The sequence below is a fragment of the Raphanus sativus genome, chromosome 6 (assembly GCF_000801105.2).
Source record: "Raphanus sativus cultivar WK10039 chromosome 6, ASM80110v3, whole genome shotgun sequence".
Taxonomy (NCBI): Eukaryota; Viridiplantae; Streptophyta; class Magnoliopsida; order Brassicales; family Brassicaceae; genus Raphanus; species Raphanus sativus.
The window spans coordinates 548,852-570,925 of record NC_079516.1 but is presented as its reverse complement, the minus strand read 5'-3'; the positions used below and the strand labels follow the sequence as shown (position 1 = coordinate 570,925).

The 22,074-nt window shown below is 35.1% G+C and overlaps 4 protein-coding genes, 1 long non-coding RNA gene and 1 pseudogene across 10 annotated transcripts; 3 read left to right on the top strand and 3 right to left on the bottom strand.

Annotated features, from left to right (window-relative positions):
* The first annotated feature begins 156 nt into the window (after positions 1–156).
* On the top strand, positions 157–2,211 carry LOC108807569 (omega-3 fatty acid desaturase, chloroplastic-like; annotated as a pseudogene).
* A 3,561-nt stretch (positions 2,212–5,772) lies between these two features.
* Positions 5,773–8,971, top strand: LOC108813755 (jasmonate-induced oxygenase 1-like). Of its 2 annotated transcripts, none has more exons than XM_056989440.1 (5): positions 5,773–6,216; positions 6,557–6,804; positions 7,648–8,002; positions 8,353–8,645; positions 8,740–8,971. In XM_056989440.1, exons 1-4 carry the CDS (start codon positions 5,878–5,880, stop codon positions 8,605–8,607), a joined length of 1,197 nt encoding a protein of 398 aa, XP_056845420.1. In that variant the 5' UTR covers positions 5,773–5,877; the 3' UTR covers positions 8,608–8,645; positions 8,740–8,971. The 2 variants fall into 2 exon arrangements, with proteins under 2 accessions (XP_056845420.1, XP_056845421.1); XM_056989441.1 differs by having other exon boundaries at positions 5,777–6,216; positions 7,672–8,002.
* A 1,235-nt stretch (positions 8,972–10,206) lies between these two features.
* LOC108805612 (PHD finger protein ALFIN-LIKE 2-like) lies at positions 10,207–12,434 on the bottom strand. Its single transcript, XM_018577536.2, has 5 exons — positions 12,163–12,434; positions 12,045–12,077; positions 11,727–11,949; positions 10,899–11,025; positions 10,207–10,794 (listed from the first exon to the last, which is right to left on the bottom strand). Exons 1-5 carry the CDS (start codon positions 12,254–12,256, stop codon positions 10,525–10,527), a joined length of 747 nt encoding a protein of 248 aa, XP_018433038.1. The 5' UTR covers positions 12,257–12,434; the 3' UTR covers positions 10,207–10,524.
* Positions 12,435–12,916: 482 nt separating this feature from the next.
* LOC108809409 (GDSL esterase/lipase CPRD49) lies at positions 12,917–16,127 on the bottom strand. 3 transcript variants are annotated; one of them, XM_056989443.1, is made up of 8 exons: positions 15,981–16,127; positions 15,519–15,689; positions 14,605–14,851; positions 14,182–14,259; positions 13,788–13,928; positions 13,618–13,694; positions 13,399–13,548; positions 12,917–13,323 (listed from the first exon to the last, which is right to left on the bottom strand). In XM_056989443.1, the coding sequence occupies exons 3-8, from the start codon at positions 14,713–14,715 to the stop codon at positions 13,110–13,112; spliced, it is 771 nt and encodes a 256-aa protein (XP_056845423.1). In that variant the 5' UTR covers positions 14,716–14,851; positions 15,519–15,689; positions 15,981–16,127; the 3' UTR covers positions 12,917–13,109. The 3 variants fall into 3 exon arrangements, with proteins under 3 accessions (XP_056845423.1, XP_056845424.1, XP_018437050.1); XM_056989444.1 differs by having other exon boundaries at positions 14,605–14,826; XM_018581548.2 differs by lacking the exon at positions 15,981–16,127 and having other exon boundaries at positions 15,519–15,776.
* A 1,713-nt stretch (positions 16,128–17,840) lies between these two features.
* Positions 17,841–19,124, top strand: LOC108809380 (protein yippee-like At3g11230). Its single transcript, XM_018581526.2, has 5 exons — positions 17,841–18,101; positions 18,346–18,389; positions 18,517–18,625; positions 18,700–18,755; positions 18,840–19,124. The coding sequence occupies exons 1-5, from the start codon at positions 18,006–18,008 to the stop codon at positions 18,871–18,873; spliced, it is 339 nt and encodes a 112-aa protein (XP_018437028.1). The 5' UTR covers positions 17,841–18,005; the 3' UTR covers positions 18,874–19,124.
* A 425-nt stretch (positions 19,125–19,549) lies between these two features.
* Positions 19,550–21,524, bottom strand: LOC130496058 (uncharacterized). Of its 3 annotated transcripts, XR_008935084.1 has the most exons (4): positions 21,126–21,524; positions 20,820–20,956; positions 20,390–20,737; positions 19,550–20,270 (listed from the first exon to the last, which is right to left on the bottom strand). It is a non-coding gene; the product is annotated as an uncharacterized LOC130496058 (long non-coding RNA). The 3 variants fall into 3 exon arrangements; XR_008935083.1 differs by having other exon boundaries at positions 19,550–20,274; positions 20,390–20,956; XR_008935082.1 differs by having other exon boundaries at positions 19,552–20,270; positions 20,390–20,956; positions 21,126–21,523.
* Between the last annotated feature and the right edge of the window lie 550 nt (positions 21,525–22,074).

The window sequence follows — 22,074 nt, the reverse complement described above, 5'->3', positions numbered from 1 at the left end:
GGCTAGGGTATGTGGGATGATGTCAGGATAACTGAGTTTTGTGATATAGTTATATGCATGCGCATATACACAAACAATACCTTATAAAGTTTTGGTTGGTTGTTCAAAATATTCCCAACCTTTTGCGTATTATTATTCTATAATGTCCCTTACTTTATGGAAGATGTATGTTTGTATATGGTCTAAGCCAGGCTAGTCGCAGAATTATTGGTTCCCCCTACTTTTTCTCACACTTATTTCCTTCTTTTAAGATCCAATTTGCCTTTAGTTATCTGTTCCTGCTATCTGTCCTTAGAAACATAGCTGACCCTGGCGTTGAACCATCAAACTCAAAAGTGTCAATTTAGAAGGTCCTGGTTAAGGAGCACTGAGGCTTCCTTCTTCAATCTTGGTATGATGTTAGTTCGTGAATCTTGGATGTTAAACGAATGGACATTAGAATCCACTCAATTAACAAAGCAATTTATGGTCATTAAGTGAAACAAATTACTAATATTAGTGGTTATTCAAGACCATTGATGAAAAGTCTGACCAACATTTTAACCAAGACTTTGACCAAAATAAATATATTGGATCTTCGGGAACTTTTTGTGATGATGGACATTTAGTTATCTTTTCTGGACCAGATTGTGGATCAGATTTTGAGAGGGAGTGAAATCCACCTCCAACCTTAAGCGTCTCACAAGTAACGTAGGCCCTTTATTGACATGCTTTCTGCAATTTTTATTAGGTGGCATATAATAATATAACAAGATTTTGAATATATATTGAAGAACATATGTTCTGCAATTGTTATTGAAGGTGGACTTGAAACGTTTAATTAGAAAACAACAACAACGCAGTATGTAACTTTTAATCTCTACATTTTGATTAAGAAGTAAAAACACTCAAATCCCAATCAGGACCAAAATAATATCAACCTAATCAATACCTAGAAACATAAACACAATCAGGACGAAAATAGTATCAACCTAATGAATTAAGAAAAACGGGCAATCAACACCTAGAACTTAAACACAATCTAAGTTAATCAAGCAAGAAATAAAGGTTTCTCTAGCAAAAAAAAAACAGAAAATATAAATTCGAAAGAGTCCTAAGAAGACAATTTAAACCTATTCAATTAATAGACTAGAGGTACGCTGACACATCAAGTAAAAAGAAAGCTCATGTTTACTTCCATCTGTTTCAGTGGGCTCGGAGTCCGGGGAAAAAGGCTTCTCACTACCCTCCGGACAGCGACTTGTTCCTCCCTAAAGAGAAAAGATGTTCTTACTTCTACTGCTTGTTGGACAGCAATGGCTGCTCTGCAGCAGAGCAGAGCCTCTGCTTATCTGTCTCAACTTTGTGAATGGTCCAATACAAATGCTTTTTTTTTGTAACACATACAAATGCTCAAACTCTATGTGATTACTTACTGGGTAATGCGTCCCTGTTACTCCCCCGTTGCGTATTATTTCCTTGTCTGACACTACAATTGCTTTTATGTCAAATAACATGTAAGTGTAATGTGGTTGGACTTTGTGACTTACCTGCATCACCATGGTCATGAAGATAAGCTCCCTTGGTAGTTGGTACCCTGGGTGCAAGGTACAAATGCGTAGTCTCTAGCCTTTACTCTTCTTTGGAGATAACACAATGCTATATCTCTCTGTAAGGTTGAGTAAAATCTCATGTTATCTCAAAACAGGAATGGATCGTTACTTGAGAGGAGGACTTACAACACTGGATCGTGACTATGGACCCATCAATAACATCCATACACGACAATGGATCTCATGTAATACATCATCTTTTCCCGCAGATCCCACATTATCATCTAGTAGAAGCAGTAAGTAACTGAAACAAAAAACCAAAGGGTGTTTGGTTATGTGTTCATGCTACAAAAGGTAAAAACATTTTTGTGTTTTTCTCTTTGCAGATAGAAGCAGCTAAACCAGTACTAAGGAAGTAACTGTGCCATTACACTTACTGGGAATCTTAGAAAAAAGTATGAAAGAAGATCATTTTGTGAGCGACCAAGAAGATGTTGTATACTATAAAGCAGATCCTACTCTCTAGGGAGAGATCAAGGTAACATCAGACTAAAATGAAACAGGCAGGGAGAGAGAGAGGTAAGCTGTGAAATTTAGACCAGCTGATTAATGTCAATTTATTGTGTTCCACCAGAGAGTTAGTGTCTATCAGATGGAGACAACAAATGGGCTTCCATTACTGAAGCTATATAAGATACATTGCATTGTCTTAAATTCACCATTTTTAAGGTTTATATATATATATATATATATATTTGCGGATGATTAAACAAAATCTGAAATTAGTTTGTATTTAAATGTTAGTATCAATAACAATTTAAATAAAATGGATCTTGCCCTATAAATATATACATCAAAGCTAGCTAGAGCTACCCACAAATATCGTACAGCATCGAATATTGATGTAACCATGCATGCACGCTGGTTTGATGCTTGCTGAGGTAACAGTAACACTAACCATGCACGCTGGTTTAATGCTTGCTGAGGTTGGCTTAATGAGGTAGCTCACCTATGATAACACGATGATCCTATTTTGTCGTAGAATTCATAATATTAAAGTCTTTTTATGATCGTTGCGAACATCTATGTTCTAGTCGATTGTAAAGATTCAAGAACACCAAAATTCTTTAAACTAATAATCAAAATAACGTACCCTCATGAGTCAAGAGATCGTATAGCTAACTAAAAACCCTATTCCTTGTACTAAAAGGAATTATAACTAAATTGTGATAAACACAAAATAGGTGTTTACCACGCTGCATCACTTAAGGTACTTCAAGTTAATAGGAAATGAATAAGCCATTATGGCTGCTCTCTGATCATTCAGTAATCAGGCGTTGTGAATCTTCTTAGCCGGTCAGGAAAGCTTAAAGAGGCATATGAGGTTAGTACTGCCATACACGTGGAGGTAAAAACTCAAGCTAGTAGTACCTGTGGTTCGCTTGTAGTGAAAACATGGGACTACTGGGATTGCAGCAGTAGTTGCTAGGCAAGTCTTCGAGATTGATCAGCCAAAGTGCTGGTAAATATGCAGGGTGCTGCCGTGCTTGCTTCTATCAAATACTTATTTATGCAGCTTTTGGATAGCTGTAGGCAAGTCTTGTTGCTTGTCGTCTTTCAGTATGTAGTTGATTACTTACGTAGATGCGCCTTCCAAATTTCAGTGGACCATGTTTCCATTATTGGGTAGCCGGCCTTCCATATATGGAACACATGGTCAACCAACCATTTTATAATACGAGTTCTGCCCATAATGTATAAACTGAACCATGTAAACTTTTAAACTCTGCTTAATTGATCTAAAAAGTAATCTTGAACTATTTTTTTTAACGAATGTGGTTGGCAAGATAATAAATGAAAAAGTTTTGATTGGTTTATGAATAATCTGCGGGCGCCTACTTTGCTAATGCTACTGTATGCCACCACAAAAGATAATTATCATTTACTTCCTTGATTTTTTTTGTCTGTAATTTTGTCATAAGTTTAATAATTATGATTGCACTGGCATAAATGTGGATGGTTAGTCACCGTCCATTGCTAAAACAGATAAAAGCCACCGTCCAATTACATAGTTAAGAAAATTATACATTACAAACTCATTTTGCAGATGTGTATACTATTCCATGGAACACGAGTGTCAACGTTAGCTCACATGTCTAACAGAAGGACAACACATAAAGGGTTGTTGAGACGACACGGTGATATGAAGAGACGTTGCAGGCTCGTTTTTCAGATGGTCCAAGTCACCATATAGCACCTTGTTAGGTGTTCTTTTGGGTAAGCAATGTGAACTGGCCTCTCTCCAGCTCGGTTTAACAAGTTCACATCAATGTCATTTTGCAGGAGGGGATTAATGTAAATAAATGCAGATATTATTATGATTAGAGATAAGGCAAACGTCAGCTGAAGGAGAAAAAAATATTTTCACTGTGAAACAATCTTGGGAGGGGGGCGTCAGGGTATGATTTTTCTTTTTTCTTTTTATCAGGGTATGATTGAGTGCGCAATGGTTATTAACCGAAGCACTCTTCCCACTTTCGTGCTCGTGAAGGGAATGAGAATTCCATCCTGTGGAGAAAATGGAATTGATCAGCTAAATTGACAAAGATAAAGCAATAAAATAAAGAAAATAGAAATGCTTATTTGATTTGATTAACAAATAGCAAAGCCAAAAGTAGATAGAAGAACCGGAGTGCGTCCGATTCATGCGCATAATTGTAAACTATTAAGAACACTTTGATATATGAAGTAAAAATACATTGTAAGACATAATTAAAAATTGATTAAAATAACACAATTCTGAGATATGAAAGTTAAAGGTCAACACTCTTCCAAAATGTGAGGTCACATCGCATCATGAATTTTTAAATGTTCATTCTCTAGGTTTTATAGTCTTCCTTTTTTTATGTCACGAGGTTTTATAGTTTTCAAAATTTAGAATTTAATGTTATTATAAGAGTTTTAGAATATCTTCATATACTTTAAATTTTGTGTAAAATAATATATTCAAAAAGTCCACTGATATTTATTTTAAATGACATAATATACAAATATTTTATGTTGATTATTATATTCTAATGAAAATGTAGTTGAAACTATAACCATTCGACTTTAAAATCCCTTAAGCCTACTAACAAATATGAAATACAACAATATTGGATTTAGGCATAACTTTTAATTATTTTCTGAATTTTGATTGGATTATATTAAAGTTATATGAATTGAATATCTCCCCTTACGTTGTAATAAAGAATGTCAAGTCAGTAAATATTTCGAGTTCATGCCAACATTCTCATACAATACAGTTAATATACTGATCTTAGTTTATATTAGGGATATTATATCCCACATCAGGAATTTTAAAAGAAATTAAGTAATATATAAAGAATTACGGCTAATCCACTAATTATCAATTGATTTTAAATTAGAAACTCATAATAAACTCGAATCTAATATAATATCAATTCAAAATAACCTAAACTCCTAATTAATATTAACCATTTCCGACCGGGTTTATGGTCGTAATTAACTCACTTGACCGAGTATAACTATTTTAAAGTTCTGGAATTTATGACCGATAAGAGTCATCATCATCTCGAGGAGGGGTAATTAAGGATGTTATATCCCACATTGGAAATTTTAAAGAAAATTAATTAATATATAAAGAATTATGACCAATTTATTATTCACCAATCGATTTTACGTTGGAAACCCATAATAAACCCTAATCTAACAATTTACGTTAAGAGAAGTTGAAAATAAAAAAATTGTAAACTACTATACTGGCTTTAATTGGTAAAATGTCTTCTTTTTTTAAACACAAATTGCTAAAATATCTACAAATTTCCACAAACAGTAAAAATACAAAGAACTCCAAACAAACAATGTGGATGTATATATTTGTTGGAATCGTTCCACATCATTTTCAATCTTTCTATACATATTATACAACATTTAATGACATGTTAAACACGTTTTCATAAATGAACAAACACATGCATGGCCGCAATCCTATGTGCTCGACTCCGAATTCTCTCGTCGGTTATGCTTTCGGGTTTTCCTCATCGGTTACGGTTCCATCCGTTACTTTCTACGAAGAAAGATAGCTAACATGGCTAATTAATAAACCACATGCAAAAATTCCAAGTCTTTTTTTTTGTAACTTAAAATTCCAAATCTTTTATTTATTATATTTTTGTTAATCACGTTTCTTTCCCCTTATGGCTTTCTCTTTCTTTGTCTCTAACCATATAATCACCCTATAAATAGATAACACTACTTCAATATTTTTCATAAACAATATTAGAAGAGCAAGAAGGAAGATCAATTAGCCTAAGCAGAAAACATGAACCACCAAAACGAGATTATGCTCAAGAAAGAGACCACGGACAAGAACGGCCTCAACACCATGAGCGAACACGACAGTACCAAGAACGGCCTCGGAGAAAAGTGGCCAGAACCAACCGTCCGAGTGCAGTCCCTAGCCGAGAGCAACCTTGCTACCGTCCCCGACCGTTACATCAAGCCGCCGTCTGAACGCCCTGATCAAACTATCATCATCAACCACCAACCGAAAACTGCCGCCATCAATATCCCAGTCGTAGACCTAAACAGCCTCTTCTCCGGCAACGAAGACGAAAAGGAGAGGATATCGGAGGCATGCCGTGAGTTTGGGTTCTTCCAGGTAAAAATGAACTTTGATGTTTCGGTTTGGTTCCACTATCGGTTTTCTTTTTGATTTGTCAAGTTAAATACAATGGTTTTGATTGAACTTGATTTTACAACTTTTGGTTGCTCGGTTTAATATGATAAATTAATATAAATAATCTATAATTTTATTTCAAACTAATATATTTGTTTCTATAATTAATTTTGTTTTTTGTGCCAAATTAATTTTGTTTTAATGCATGTTTTAACTATTTTTTCATGGACTCTCATATTTATTGCAGCAAATTCAGTTTTGAGTATACGAATATACTGACCTATTTGTTTCGGTTTATACGCATGCATGGTCCTATTTTCAGGTGATCAACCATGGGGTGACGCCGGAGCTGATGGAAGCGGCTAGAGAAGCTTGGAGAAGCTTCTTCAATTTGCCTGTTGAGGCCAAAGAAGTTTACTCAAACTCCCCAAGTACCTATGAAGGATACGGAAGCAGATTGGGTGTGGAAAAAGGAGCTATTCTTGATTGGAATGATTATTACTTTCTCCATTATCTGCCTCTTGTCTTGAAGGACCTCAACAAGTGGCCTTCTCTACCTTCCAGCATTAGGTATTACGTTTTAGCAAAAAAAAAAAACATTAGGTATTACATTATAGTTAACTAACTTGGTGTTTGGTATGAAATTTGAGAAATTTTGTAGCTGTAGTGGATCCCTGAGCTTAGTCTATTGTTATTTCTTTTGAACAACTTTTTTTTGAACAACAACTTAGTTTATTGTTTAAAATGGGTCATTTATGGCAAATTTTTGAAAATGGCATAGGATGGTCAAAACTAGTTGGTATTTTTTGCATAGTAAAAGAAGACTCATTATGATTGTGGTCTTTAAAAATAGTATATAAATTAATCGAAATTTCAAGAAAACTATATACGTGTTATATATGATGATTGGCGATTACGTTGATGAACATAAGAAATGACCGTATTTGATTTTGTGATCAACTGTCACTGTTTTCGGTTTATTGCAAACAGTATTACAATCACATTTTGTTCATTTAAGATTAACTTATCTTATAAGCAAAGGCAAACCTTTAAATGTACAAGAGATCGTAAAAAAATTAGTCCTAAATAAGTAAACTAATTATGTTTTTTTGTCTTTACTCTATTCTTGTTAAACTAGCCAAGATTACTTATATAATTACTATTCTATAGTTTTCAAAGAAAATGGCTTCTGTCAATTCAGTTGCATTCAACCAAAGAAGTGCATACTTAAATAAGTGAATTATACATTTATACTACTAAACATAGTATTGTGGGAAAACTCATGACAAAAGAAAAGCATTTTACTATGACTCGATTAGTTAGCCCCCAAAACTTCCTATACAATTATAAAACTATGATATTTACTCCTACTTAGAGATATTAATATGAAGTCTACAATGTGTTTTCCTTAAGAAAATTCCCTGTTAATATAAATAGAGAAGTGATGGATGAGTACGGTGAGGAACTAGTGAAGCTAGGCGAAAGACTTGCGAGGGTTTTATCGTCAAACTTGGGACTAAAAGAAGAGCAACTTCAAGAAGCCTTTGGTGGAGAAGACGTAGGTGCATGTATGAGGGTTAATTATTACCCGAAATGCCCTCGTCCAGAGCTTGCCCTTGGCCTCTCCCCTCATTCCGATCCCGGCGGCCTTACCATCCTCTTGCCGGACGATAAAGTTGTCGGTCTTCAAGTCCGTTACGACGACACGTGGATTACCGTCAATTCTCTCCCACATGCTTTTATCGTCAATCTTGGCGATCAGATTCAGGTAACCCTAGTTTTTGCTTTCATTGTTTATTGCGTAAGGTATAAGTTTTATTCTTCATAACTTGTTTTTTTTTTTTGTGTTTTTCCACTTTTTTACTAACTGCACCATATACTCGTAATTCGTAAAGCAATACATCCAATAATATGAACCAATTGTTGACATAAGAATACAAATTGTTGACAGTTGGTGAAAGATGGTCCTAGTTACAGTCCCACGTTTTAGACATGTCTTAAAGATCACTAATATGACAATCAGTTTCAACTTCAGGCAATTGTTTTGAAAGCATACGTGTTTATGTAGCTATACTAAATAAAATAAAATAAATTATTTTTATTTTATAAAAATGGCAGATTCTAAGCAATTCGATATACAAGAGTTCGGAGCATCGAGTGATAGTGAATTCACAGAAAGAAAGGGTGTCACTTGCATTCTTCTATAACCCCAAGAGTGACATTCCTATCCAACCACTGCAACAACTTGTCACATCTACTAATCCTCCTTTATATCCTCCCATGTCCTTCGATGAGTATAGACTCTTCATTCGAACTCAAGGTCCTCGTGGCAAAGCCTACGTGGAGTCTCATATATCTCCTCTCGTTAATTGATATCTACTTCAAAAATGTCAGATAAAAGAGAACGAAACGTAAGTTTCCTTGCTTATGCATATATTTTACTCTTCAGTTAAGCAATGTATTTACATTAATCATCTTTGAGCAATTTGTATATTATATGAATAGGTTATTCACTGAGGAAATCGAAGTAAAAGGATATCAAAAAGAGACCAGAAGATTTCTACTGATCAACGAAGACATATACTGGATATCAAAATGAATCAATATACCGAAAATATTCTATCATAGTTTATCGTTCAGGCAATTTACATATTTTATGCTCCTATATATTTACAGTTTCTATTTTATTATAATACAAACTCAACATAATTAAGGTTTCTATTTATATCGTTCATCATTATCATACTCCTTATGTTTAGTAATTATAGTTCTAGATTTATGACACAAATTAAGTTAACATATGATTTTGTATATTTCCAAAATAAAAACACAATTACCTATATACTTAATCATATTTAAACCAATAAACATAAAATAAAAAAAATTATCAAAAAAATTTTGCATTAAAATTCAAAAACAATACTTATTTTTGAAACATTTTTTTTAAAACGATAATTAAATAAAATCGGAAGGAGTGGTTGATATCTTCTCTCTTTCCATCAACAATTACCTAATCCACATGTAGTGCTGAGGGTTATATTTGATTGGCCAAATTTTACTTTTCAAAAATGACAAATGAATTGTTATATTCGAAAGACTTGACCGAGAGTTATAAAATTAGATAACTCATATAATTGTTAAACCTCACTATCACTGTATCACATGATGTTAGGCTGATTCCGTGATTGTTGAAACATTCTAATCGATAATCATGTTTCCTCTATTATTAGTAACACCAATAATGGAGCTAATTGATACTAGTTTTTCATGTATTGATTAAGCAACTAATCTACCAGACGATATGTTTCATTAAAAGTTAGCATTACATACCAAATGATGGACATGTGACTGTGAACGCAATAATAAATATCTCGTGTTGACCATTTTTTATTAGCTTGTGAGATCCGGTTTAAGTTCTTTAAAATTTAAATACAAGTTTTCTTTTTTGCTGAAATTTGATATTTGAATACAAGTTGCTTTGGTCAAATTGTAAATCGTATGTTTTCATTTTAAAAGATTAGATTCGAACGTGAAGGTATTTTGATCTAATGAAAGATCTAAACATAATGCAGCTTTGCCACTGGTAACATGTTACTGCTGCGGCAAAGGGTGTTTAGATAGCATGGTTAGCAATCCCAAAGTAGGTTCTGGTACTAGTTCTATCTCTTTAAATAGGTGAATTATACTAACTAGTTTTCTTGTTTGGGCTATACATACGGTAAAAATATTCTCCATGAGCAGATTGTACCCATTGGGCTAATATGGGCCTAGTGTAAAATGATGGTCACTATCTATTCTTCCGTTGTTGTCATTTACAAACCTATATGTTTTGACATCTTATTGACCTACAAAAGCTATTTACAATCAAAATCTACTTTGGAATCTCATATAATTTCAGAAAATAATCAAACGGACCTTAAAAATTATGAAAAAAAGCAAGACCTTAACATAGATGGAAAGAGAGCTAACAAAGACAAAAAGAAAGATTAAACATAAGAGTGCAAAATGAAGTTCAATGCTTAAGCTTCGACTACATTATACAAATTCCCCCCTGAGTCCGTGACATATTTGATGGAACAAACCAGTTTTCTTATCTGAATAATAATACTTAAAACAGTTGTTGTTGCTACACTCTCTCAACTTCTTGAATTCCTTTTACAGAGATCCAAAAAGAGAGAGTTTTGTATGCTTTTAAAATTATAAGGTTAAAAAAAAACAAAAGATAGAAGGAAGGTTGATTAATATATCGATTAAGACATGATAACCAGAGTCTCTGGGAGATGATGATGATCACTGTCTTCCTTTCTTTGCACAGCAAGGTGGGCATTTATACTGCTTGATGCTGTCTGCTTTGGCGGGAGTGATCTTCACGCATTTGCCATGGTACCAACGTTCACAGACGTCACAGCCGATCCAGAACTCATCTTGTGTGTAGTTGCCTCCACAGCTTCCACAGAGAGTGTCTCCATGCTCGTCTTCTTCTTCTTCATCCTCCTCCTCTTCGTACCTCTCTTCCATCAGTTTTGGTGTTGTGCTCTTTGGCTGCCCTTCTATTGATCTCTGCAACAAACCCCATTTTTTTTGTTTAAAAGATATATAACCCAAAAATCTACAAATCAAAAAAAAAGAAAAAGGAAAGGAAGATATATTTATCAATGTAGTACCTTAGTGCCACCGTTTCTGGATTTGCTTCCGGAATCTGAGCTTGGCTTGTTGTCTTTGATTGGTTTCCTACCAGTCACTACATCAAAGAGAGTTGGGTGATCGTTGATCAGACTGAATAGCCGCTTCCTGCAAATTGAAAACATGTGTTTGTGGACATATAACTCCATGAATGGACAAATACACTGTGATAGAGATATGAGAGAAGCTACAGACTTAATCAGTACACCATGGGTGAATCTATGTGATGTTCATCAACCATGTTTTTTACTAAATCTACTGAAAACATGACAGAGACTAAAACGATAGAGAAGCCACCATTTTAGAGATCTGTTGATGTATAATGAAACTACTTGGCGAGGTAAATCAAAGTCTAGTCTCATGGACCAAAAATAGTTACCCATCTAAAATGCCAAAACAGCTTCTCTCTTGGAAAAAAAAAAGAACAATGGAAACATACAAATTTTTTTTATGTTAACATATTTAATAATGATATGAGCTCATTAGTATTAAGTATAAGTCAATCCCCATCAAAACATGGCCTAAGAAAAAAAAAAAGATCCACACACATCAAAGGGCAAAACACATCAATCAATCTCATTCCAAGCAAGCTGCACTAATTATCACAAAAGTCTCAATTTTTCTTCAAGATTTCACTACACACTTTATCCTTTAAAAGAGCCCCCAAAAAAACATAACAGGAAAGCAAATACGGTTTCATGTAAGAATAAGAACAAAGTAAAAACAAGACTTGGCTTCATCATAACTCAAAAAACAATTGAGAACACACTGTAACAAACTGTAAGAAAAAGGAAGAAGAATACACACACCTCTCGTTGCGATTAAGGCGAGCACCAAAGTAGAAAGAAACAGAGAGCAACCAACAGTCACTATGGACAGCAACAAGAGAGAGCCAATCCTTCCTCTGCATACCATCCCTAGCGAAATTGATACCAAGCGCAGGCTCAGGTAGCTCCGGTGGAACTTCCTCCGCCGGTAGATTCACTTCCCACGACTCATTCGGATGTCCATACAAACACAAATTCTCCTTCTCTACAACAACACAACAAAAAAAACAAAATCTCAATTAAAAAAATAAAATAAAAAAGACCAAAACTTTCTTGCGGTTAATGCTAAACCAGACTTACCCGGATCGCATTGAGAGTAGAAATCATCAACATCTGGAGAGAGACAAATCGAATTGAGTTAGGGCATTATTATTACGAAGAAGAAAGGTTGGAACTTTAGAGAGAGAGAGGAGAGGACCTTTGGTAAGAGCACGGAGAAGAGCGGCGCGGCGAGAGGTGTAATCTTTGAAGATCTCTTCGACGGTGCGAGGGTTGGAGGAGACGGCGGCCATAATAGCTGTACAGAAGAGATGCGTGAGAGCGTTTTGTTTGACGTGTAGATCAGTTGCTAGTGGAGAAAGATCGAGGTTTGTATCGATGGTTTTTGAGACAGGATGCGTTCGGACATGGAGAGAGAAAAGACAAGATTATAGAGAGAGACTTTGGAAGGAGATTGGGGAAGAAGAAGAAACACGGAGAGAGAGAAAGCTTTTTCTTTATTTTATTTTATTTTGGAGAGTTTGGTTGCCCTTATTGGGCTGGATGTTCATAGGCTTAGGCCCACACTAACCCATTCTACTTGTACAACTACATATTATCTAGATAATAATAGAATTCCAATTTTTTTTCTTTTTAATTTGTTTTTTTAACCAAACATTATGTCATTTTTATGGTTTTCTGTGTGTTTTCCTCATTTTATTTGTGCTTTTTTTTACTAATTATGTCGATTAAACCAAACATTAGCTCTCTTGATCAGAGGGCAACGTATGTGTGGCCCAAGAAAATAAATTATTATGTCAAATTACATATAGTTTTTTTTTTAACAACATGTCAAATTATAAATAGTTTTCTGCTATTTTTTTATAGATAAAAAAGTTGATTAGACTATCTTTGACCAAGTAATGGATTTCAACTTACCTAATAGACAGTCAAACTTAAAAAAAGTTGGATAAGAAAGTAAATAGATAGATATTATAGTAGTACTAATTATTTTAAGGAACTACAGGTTCAGAAAAAAAGATAGATTCAAGAAACTACTCAAGCATGAAGAAATAATAACGTTTCAGAAAATAGACTCATAAACCAGTCTAAAACAAGAGAACTATATATTATATAAAGGTTTTGTATTCGTTGTTGTGTGTGTTGTTACTCCCATTGTTCTTCCCAGAAGTACGTCCACTCGGAAGAGTTCAACGTCGTTTTGCCATCTGCTGCAACAAGATCATAAGGAGAGTCCTCAGAGAATTCTGTCGGTATCGATTTCCAGTGAAGCGAAGGTCTCCACTCCGCTTCTTTAACAACTCTCAGTATCTCTGCAGCTACAAGTTTGCTTCCTTGTGCTGACAAATGAATCCCATCTCTGCAAGAAACAAAACATTTTGATGAAATATTCAAGATCTTATATTATATGTTCTCAGAGCTCAAAAGATCTTACGTGAAGCAAACGGTTTCCCAGTCATCTGCTTTCTGAAAAGCAGAGTAGAGATCAACTACTTGTAGGCCCAACTCTTTGCACAGCTCCACACAAGCGTCTGAATATGTCTTGCAGAGCTCGTTTGTGCGGATTACCTCGCTCAAGTATGGGCTTGTACGACCGAAAAAAAAAACATTTAAGTCCGGAGCAAGCAACAGAGAGATATTGGAGAGAAGTTACCTCTGGTTTTGACGAACTTTAGCCTCGTCCACTGGAGGACAACTAAGGAATATGATACGAGTAGATTCTGAAAGGCTCTGATGAAACAGAAAACAGAGGTTTAGAACTAAAAGAAAAATATTATAATAGCAGCAGACAACGTATAGACAACTATCGGTAAGGTAAGTAACCTGAAGATGAAGAGCGATCTTCTTCATGTTTTGGACGTATTCAGGTAGTGGGACGTGAGGTCCTAGACCGGAAGGGTGAGGTCCCATTGAGTCGTTTCCTCCAAAATAGACAACTACCAGAGAAGGTTGTACCAAGGCATCCTGCATCCGTTTGCAAGTTATTTAAATACATAAGCTCGTTTTTTTTTCTACAAAACTATCAAATCCCAGGAAAGTTATGTAAGAGAAAAACAGATAAAAAACCAAGAAAAAACTCGAACCAGGCATACATGAGACATCGCTATGGTAACATATGCAGTGTATTACCATAAAGAAGCTAAGAATCTACAGAATCTATATACATTTTCTCAGGAGTGAAGAAAGAACCAAACAAGAAAGTAAAAAAGGAGTATACCTTGGGGAACACTTTGTCAATAACTTCCAAAGCACGAGTTGAGTTCCATCCATAATATCCTCGCAGAACGATGTCGGCCTATACAACGTTAGTTCACCGAAGAGAAAACGTCACGTGATTTGCATTAAATGCATTTTCTTTTGTGCTAATATCATTCCACACGGACCAAAGCAAACACATGTCGGTAGAGCTTGCTTTTCATTTTTGGACATTTAACTTCCATAGAAAGATAACCAAACATCCAAATGGAGAAACAAACAACATTAGGGTTCTTAGTCACTGACTCTCGTCGATTACATTGAATGATTTTTTTCCAAGAACCAATGCTTAAGATTCAGAAAGCGTATTTACAGTCAAGGGAATAACAAACCAGCGAGTTATTACTAATCAAGAGAGAGAGAGAGAACATTCTCATTGTCATACCTTGCGAGCATAGACCTCGGAGAGAATGGCGCCCCAACCACCATGACCAAAGCTCATCTGGACGATGGATGATCCAAAAAGAACGATCTGAGGCCGCGACGGTCCAACCATTGTCTCTTATCTCTAAGACCACACAATCACGTGTCTCTTCCTCTGTTCACAACAGCTGAAACTCGCCTTTTCTTTCTCCCCTTCTCTCTCTGTATCGATCTCGCTCACTCTCTGCGGGGTTAAATACACGAACGTCCTATTTCATTTATTATTATTATTATTTTTTGAATAGCAGGAAACTAAAATTAAAAGACAAACAAATAAACAAGCAAAACAAAAGCCTGCTTTATATCATCAGCAAATCATGTCGGGCATTACTGTTATTTACTATTTTAAGCATCCCTACCATTCCCTTCTTTGTTTGTGAACTATATATTCAATAACATATAATTCATTGATACTTTGATATAATATATGCTATAAATATGTTGTTTATGACTTTTCTCTTGAAAGAAAATGTCGATAAAAAATAAAAGAGTACGGGCAAGAAGGGAGATTAATGAGCATTGATAGTATTGGTTGGTTGGTTGGTAAGGGAAGCACCGAACTTATATAGATCAACCACAATTTCATTCATTGCCCCCCGCTCTACTCTTCTCTTTTATATAACCACGTGAAAAGTATTGAACTTTGAGTCTGTACTTAGTATCTATTCTTGGTCAAAGTTTCATGAATTATGATAAGTAACACAAGTGGAAACTGTTACTTGAAGACTTTTGCTTCTTCTTCAGCTAATGTGGAAAAAACAGTTTGTTCAGAGCTTAGACTGTAAATGCCAGTTTCGAAATCAGAGAACTCATTTGTTTGTTTTTTTTAGAAAAGAGCTAAGATGATTGATGATGATGAGAAGAAGAAAAACTAACCCGGCAACTCAAAAATCGTGTGATCCGGATTTGGATGATCGTCTGCAGCTCCCGGATGTGGCATACGATGACCCATCTACAGGGGCTTGGTTAAGACACTCTAGAGCCAATAATCTTCTCTTCTTCAAGCTCATGGAGAAAGTCTTTGCCTCAACATTTAGAGGCAGACACCTGTTTCATCAAAACAGTTCAGACAGAGCCATTGTCTTAAAGACTAAAATCAAAGTCATTTTGTCTATGGTCTGTAACAAAGCTCATGCTATTCTCATCAAGAGAACCAACTTTGGAGTAAATGGGTAACTTTTTGTATTACTAAGCTTCCCAAAGGATAAGCAGTTACTAAGATTCCTCTAAACTACTATTTTTAATGTATTCAGACATTTCATCGAACATGTATCATGCAGGTTAGACAAGAAGCGTAAATTCCACTAGATCTCAAGGAGCGAACAGTTGAACAAGAACCTGATGAGACGTAGCATCTATCTCTCCATGTTTAACTTGGACGAGGCGGTTGGAACGTTGTAGAATGATGCGGTTGCGTGGGTCTGCGCCTCTGCGGGGGTTAAAACTTTTCTAAAGACTCTTAGAGAACCAGCGGGTTTACGTGTACTTAAGTACATTATTATTTTCTTAGGAAAACTCGAAGAAAAAAGAAATGAAACGATCCATGGCGTTTAAAGAAAGAATTTTTTACTTTCTGAGCCACTTTTCATCTTTCTTATTTCACAATAAGTCACTTACCACTTGTTACATACTTCTGCTTGCTTAAAAGACCTCAAAGTCCTCAGTTTAGAGAAGTAACGATTTTGGTTCAATTTAAACAAACCAAACCACACTCTCACCGGTCCATACTACAGAAGACCATTTTCAATCGAAACAATTCATTGTCAATAGCATCAACCTTATTCTCTCCTCTTTGCTCCATTTTCATCATTCTCAGGCTTTTCTCCAAAACACCTATTTTCCATTTTGTTGGCATATCACTTAACGTTCAGATTGAAAAAGAAGAAGAAGAAGACAAAACACCAAAAAATCTTATGACAAAAACAAAGCTTTATGTAACTGAGATTAAAGAAGAAGAAAGAGATTGGAAAATTGAAAGAATAATTGGTCGAGGGTTGGCGAAATCAGTTTCGACAGGAACGATCCCTCTCTTCGTGATGATCTACGCGACGGTGAGCATAGCCATCTCTGTTCTTCTAGATCCTTTAATTGATTCTCATTTCATTTTGTTAGTTTCTTAGTGTTTTGTGGATTTCAAAATTTAGATCTGCAAAATTTCGATTTCAAAATCCAGATCTGAAAAAATGTGGACGGATAGCGTGTGGATGGGGTTACGTGGACGCCTCAACAATTTGTGGACAGAGTAGAAGTAAGAAAGATTTATGGATGTCCTTAGCAAACTGACATAATTCTCAAGCTCTCATCCACAAAATATTTACTTTCTATCCCCTATGTGCGTTTTCACAATCTCACTTTTGTGTATTTTTGTGATTGATACCCCAACCTATATAATATGTTAAACCTAACTCTAGGTAATTTGTATTATGTGGATGCAATAGAATTGGAAAAGTGTATACAGATGGAATAGATACAAACACGTTTTGTGGATGTAATAGACATAAAAGAGTTTTGTGGACAGTAAGAAGGTTTTGTGGATATAATAGAATAGAAATAAGAAAGATTTTTGGATGGAATAAATTCATAGGTCTGGCCACAATTTAATGGACATAGTAGAAGTAAGAAATATTTGTGGACATAATAAATGCACAGATCCGACCACAATTTAGGATCAAACCGCAGTGAACCAATTTAAGAAAGGACATTTAATAAATGAAACACTAAACCGGGACGGTACCGGTTTCTCTTCCCTTCCCGCTATATACCAAACCCCATCAAACCAAGCTTCATTTAACAAAAGGGCTTTTAAGACAAAACACATGCCGCAGAAGAAGAGAAAATATGTAACAAGTGTAAAGTGGCCCGCCACGTAAACGAAAGACAAAAAGTAGCCCATTACGTAAACTACTCTTAAAGAAATACAATATTTGTGACACTGAGACATTCAAATTCAAATGAAGGATAAGAAGCAATGGCGTACACTCCATAACAGAGTCTAGTGTAGCAACTAGCAAATATGAAACAGAGTATATATACATTTTAAAAAACAAAGTTAGGTATATTCCCAGGCAATGACTTTGTCAGGTCCACGTTTCTGTAGACTAACATTTTTCTATTAGAAAAAAATAAAGAACAGTTTGCATTTTCTCCATTTTATAGTTTTCTTTTGTCTTTCAACCAAATTCGGCAGATAATAATACCCTAACGCGTTGTTCCGTAATTAATGATCTCTCCCATTTTATCACACTATCCTTGATTTTATTACATAAAAGTTCGGTTCTTTTTCTCCAAAAGTAGTTTTTTGTTTAATATATATTTTTAAAATCGATTACTGGAAGGAGAAAAAAAGGTAAAGAGTTTACAGAGATGGGGAGATTGTTCTTGGTGAATTTGGAAGGGAAGTCATACAGTTGTAGGCACTGCAAAACTAATATTGCCCTCTGCTCTGATGTCGTCTCCAAGGTTTTTTATTTTATTTTGCTGGGTGCCTTTTTCTACTGCTTATTTGCTGCTAAATCTTGATCTGTGTTTGTTCTCTGATCCTTCATATTCAAACCACTGATAATTTTAATTTGATTATTAAGTAATCATGTGATCTAAAGTAATTGTGGAGAAGAATGATATTGTTGCTTGCATTGTATTTAACTAATGGCTTTTGATGAATCTCCATGATCAAAAACCCCCCTTTTTTTTAATTGGTTTACAGTCTTTTCAATCCCGCCATGGAAAAGCTTACCTCTTCCGTAAGGTGTAAGTTTTCTACTTCCATAATTTCAGTCGTTGGAACATGGTCTTGTTTTTTTTTTTCTTATGGCCCAAGCTCGATCAGGCAAAGTCTATGTGTATGTTTAGTAGTAGTGGATTTTGGTGTGGACAGAGCGAATGTGTATGCTGGGGAGAAGGAAGATAGGATGATGATGACTGGAATGCACACCGTTGTCGATATCTACTGCGTCAAATGCGGCTCTTATCTTGGATGGCGATATGTAATTAAGAATACTTCCAAATCTTTCTTAATCTAATGTTTCTTGGTATCAACAACTTTTGTTTTGTACTTCAGGAGTTTGCTTTTGAGAAGAACCAAAAGTACAAGGAAGGCAAATCTGTTCTCGAAAGGTCTCTACTTCTCTGATTCATCTCAGTAGCTGTTATTTTTTTGTGAGTTGAAATGATGAATTTTTTTCATTTACTTTTTGACAGGTACAAGGTCTGTGGTCCGGATGAGAACAACTAATTGGTGGTGGCTCAAGAAGTTGAAGCTGGAGAAACTGATATTGATGAATGATGATGCTTCATCTCAATAACTCATTATCTGATTTGTACATTCTCTCCCCCTCTTTCTATCATTCTTTTTCATTGTCTTTCTTCTCATTTTGTGAACCATCCATCTTCCGTTAAGACACCTTCTTAGATCAATTATTTGTGTTTCAACTACTTGTGGAACACATTCAATTTAAGATCTCTCGTTAATTATCTTATTTGTGATCCAAGCTTTTAAGTTCGTTTCTAAAGTTATTTACTACATGAACATCAGTGTACATTACTGTCTAGTATCATATTCAGTTTGTATTCGTCCCAGGTGTTGACAGAATTTACCAAACTCCTTTTGGTTCCAAACATATAAACATTTTGTAATCACAAGGAGGAACATGACAACACTGAAATTTCATGATATAATAATGTTACAAAAGTCTGAAAGGCCATGTTAGGTGATCTTATATGTAATCTTTATGACTCAAAATATCCACCAATGTATGAATTACTAGGGTTGGCCCGCCCTACGGGCGGGAAGATATAATAAAAACTATTTTATATTAATTTATAAAATTTTTAAAATATTATAGAAAACAATAATATAGACAAACAAATAGTGAAAAAATTTTTGAGATCATATTGTTATTTTTAATAAACATTTCTGATTTGAATTAAAATGATATTAACCTTCATTATTCTCAATATGTGATTTTAATAAACATTTGTGATTGATCTAATTTATTTTATATGAGCCTTACTGATAATAAGTGTGAATAAATCGTATAGATATTGACTATTAAACATAGGTGTGTGTTGTGGTATTGGTTTTTTTTTTGTCGTCTTCCATTCTCTTTCTCAAAATTTCAATGTGGTGTCTGTGTTTTTTACTGGTTTTTTTATTGATTGCTTATAATCTTTTTAGAAAGAATGTAAAAATATATTCATCTAAAAAAAACACTTAACAATGCCTGTGTATGTCAGTAACTTTTAGTTTGAAGTCAGTTTGCATAAGAAAAATATTTACACTGAAAAAGACAGAACATCAAAGCGTCGGAGCATTCAAATCTTTTTCTTTAATTTCTTCTTTGCGCAAACCAAGCCATCATAGCACTTCCGTTAGTCCTCTGACCTTCCCTAGAAATCTTTGCAGTCAAAATTTGATATTATGTCTTCCTTGTGTGTTTTGGATGTGTCCAAGACTTATAGACCCTTTGACGACGCAACACATCACACATGACAAAGCATTAAGCATGTCATCGTGCCTGAAGACCAGAATGGTAAAATATAATGCCACTCTATTCAAGGTTTGTCCTGGAAAAGACAACCATCCGATCCCAGCGACTCTGAGAAGCCATGTGATCACGGAACACAATCAATCTACCTTGGCACATTGAAATATGGGGTTTCGATCACTAAAGTTTCAGTTGTAGATATTAATGGAGGAGTTATAAGAAGATGGATATGTGACAGTGCATAGTAAGATTATAAATACTAACCTTTGCAGCAACTTTGTCAAGGCAAAGCGTTTGCTCAGATTGGCCAACCATTTATTCTTATCTGGAAAAATTATGAACTCGACATCAGAGAATTTAGTTAGGGTGGGACTTATTCTCAGACTCAACAAAGCTGAGTGAACTCTAAGAACTTAAGAAGCCCTTCAGAAGGACATATCTGCAAGTCATATATACAACTTATTGAAACCCAATCATAATAGAAAAAAGAGTTCTCAAGCTTGTCATGAACATTCAACATAGCAAGCAAAACAGTAAAAAACGCCAGGGATAAACACCTCGTTTCTAAAGGCTTGACTAATTTGAACCGTAGCAAAGAGAAGTTTTCTCCAACTGTAATAATGGAAACTGATGAGGAAAAGAGCTCAGGGAAGAAATATGTTATGGGACAATCATCAAGTGGGAAAATACTCACCTTGAAATCAAACCAGATCTTAGTTTCCGGAGAAGTGATCTCATACTCTCGCATCCATAAAAGGAGGAGTATACCAAGATGTAGATTATCAAAGGTAACATAGGTATTGGTGGCCCACTTGACTCTTCTTCAAGTTCCTGAACAATGTAGATCAATAACAATGATAAGACACCTAAACTTATAATGCTCCATTCATCTTTTCAACATAAACCAACCAACAATTGCAAAATAAAAATGTTAAAAAAGGAATGAATTTGATTTGTAACATTCCAAAAAATTGAACCTTTAGAAAAAATATGATTGAACCTTTTTGGTTGGTAGACCAAACTCGTTAGGTTGTTCTTCATCTGTAGTTCATCTTTTGCATCTTGCTCCTGCCTTTTATGTTATTCATCAATAACTTTACTTCCTTCGCGAGATCAGATCCATCGGAATCAGAACCCAAAGGTTCCTCTTCATCATCGCTACCATCTAGAAAGTCATCAGCCAATGGCTATGTATCATCCTCCTCATCACCATCACCATCACCATCATCTTCTTCTTCTTCTCCATCACCATCGGAGAAAACGTCAGAACCCAATTCATCTCCTTCATCAGACTGTTCATTCACTTTTTCTTCCTCCTCATCATTAGAAGCTTCAGGCTTCTCATCCGAAACACCTTTCCTCTGTTTCTTCAACGGAGGAGAAAGAAACGGGTTCAACACACACAATACAAAACGACACATTTCAGACATATTGCTTCAGATGGGCTTCATTATGCACAAACGCCAAACAAATTTAAAAAGTGAATAAATGAAACGTAAAGTTTAGGTAGAGTGGACAGGTGTCGGTTTATGGAGACTTGAGTTTGTGACATGGAATCTGATGTGGCATCATGGGAGAGATGAAAACTCTTCTTTATATATAAAGATATGATGACATAGACATATACAATCCGTAAGAAAGAGGACCATGCGCCGATGAAGGAAACTGCTGAACAATGCCTTAAAGTTGGCGGTTCATCATTTTATTGGAATCTTGAAAACTTAATTGCTTCTTCATATACTGTATTATAATCTCCACACTCCTGTTTGCTTAAACTGATGAACAAGACTATGAGGAACATCACTCTTTCATCCATCTTATTCGCAACTAATAAGGAACGAAGTGTGTACTGCCATGACAAACCATCACCATTCTCTAGCAAAGCTTTTTTGCATTCATACCAATCTTCATTGTACATTATTGTACAAAGATATGTTGTCTGGGTAGTG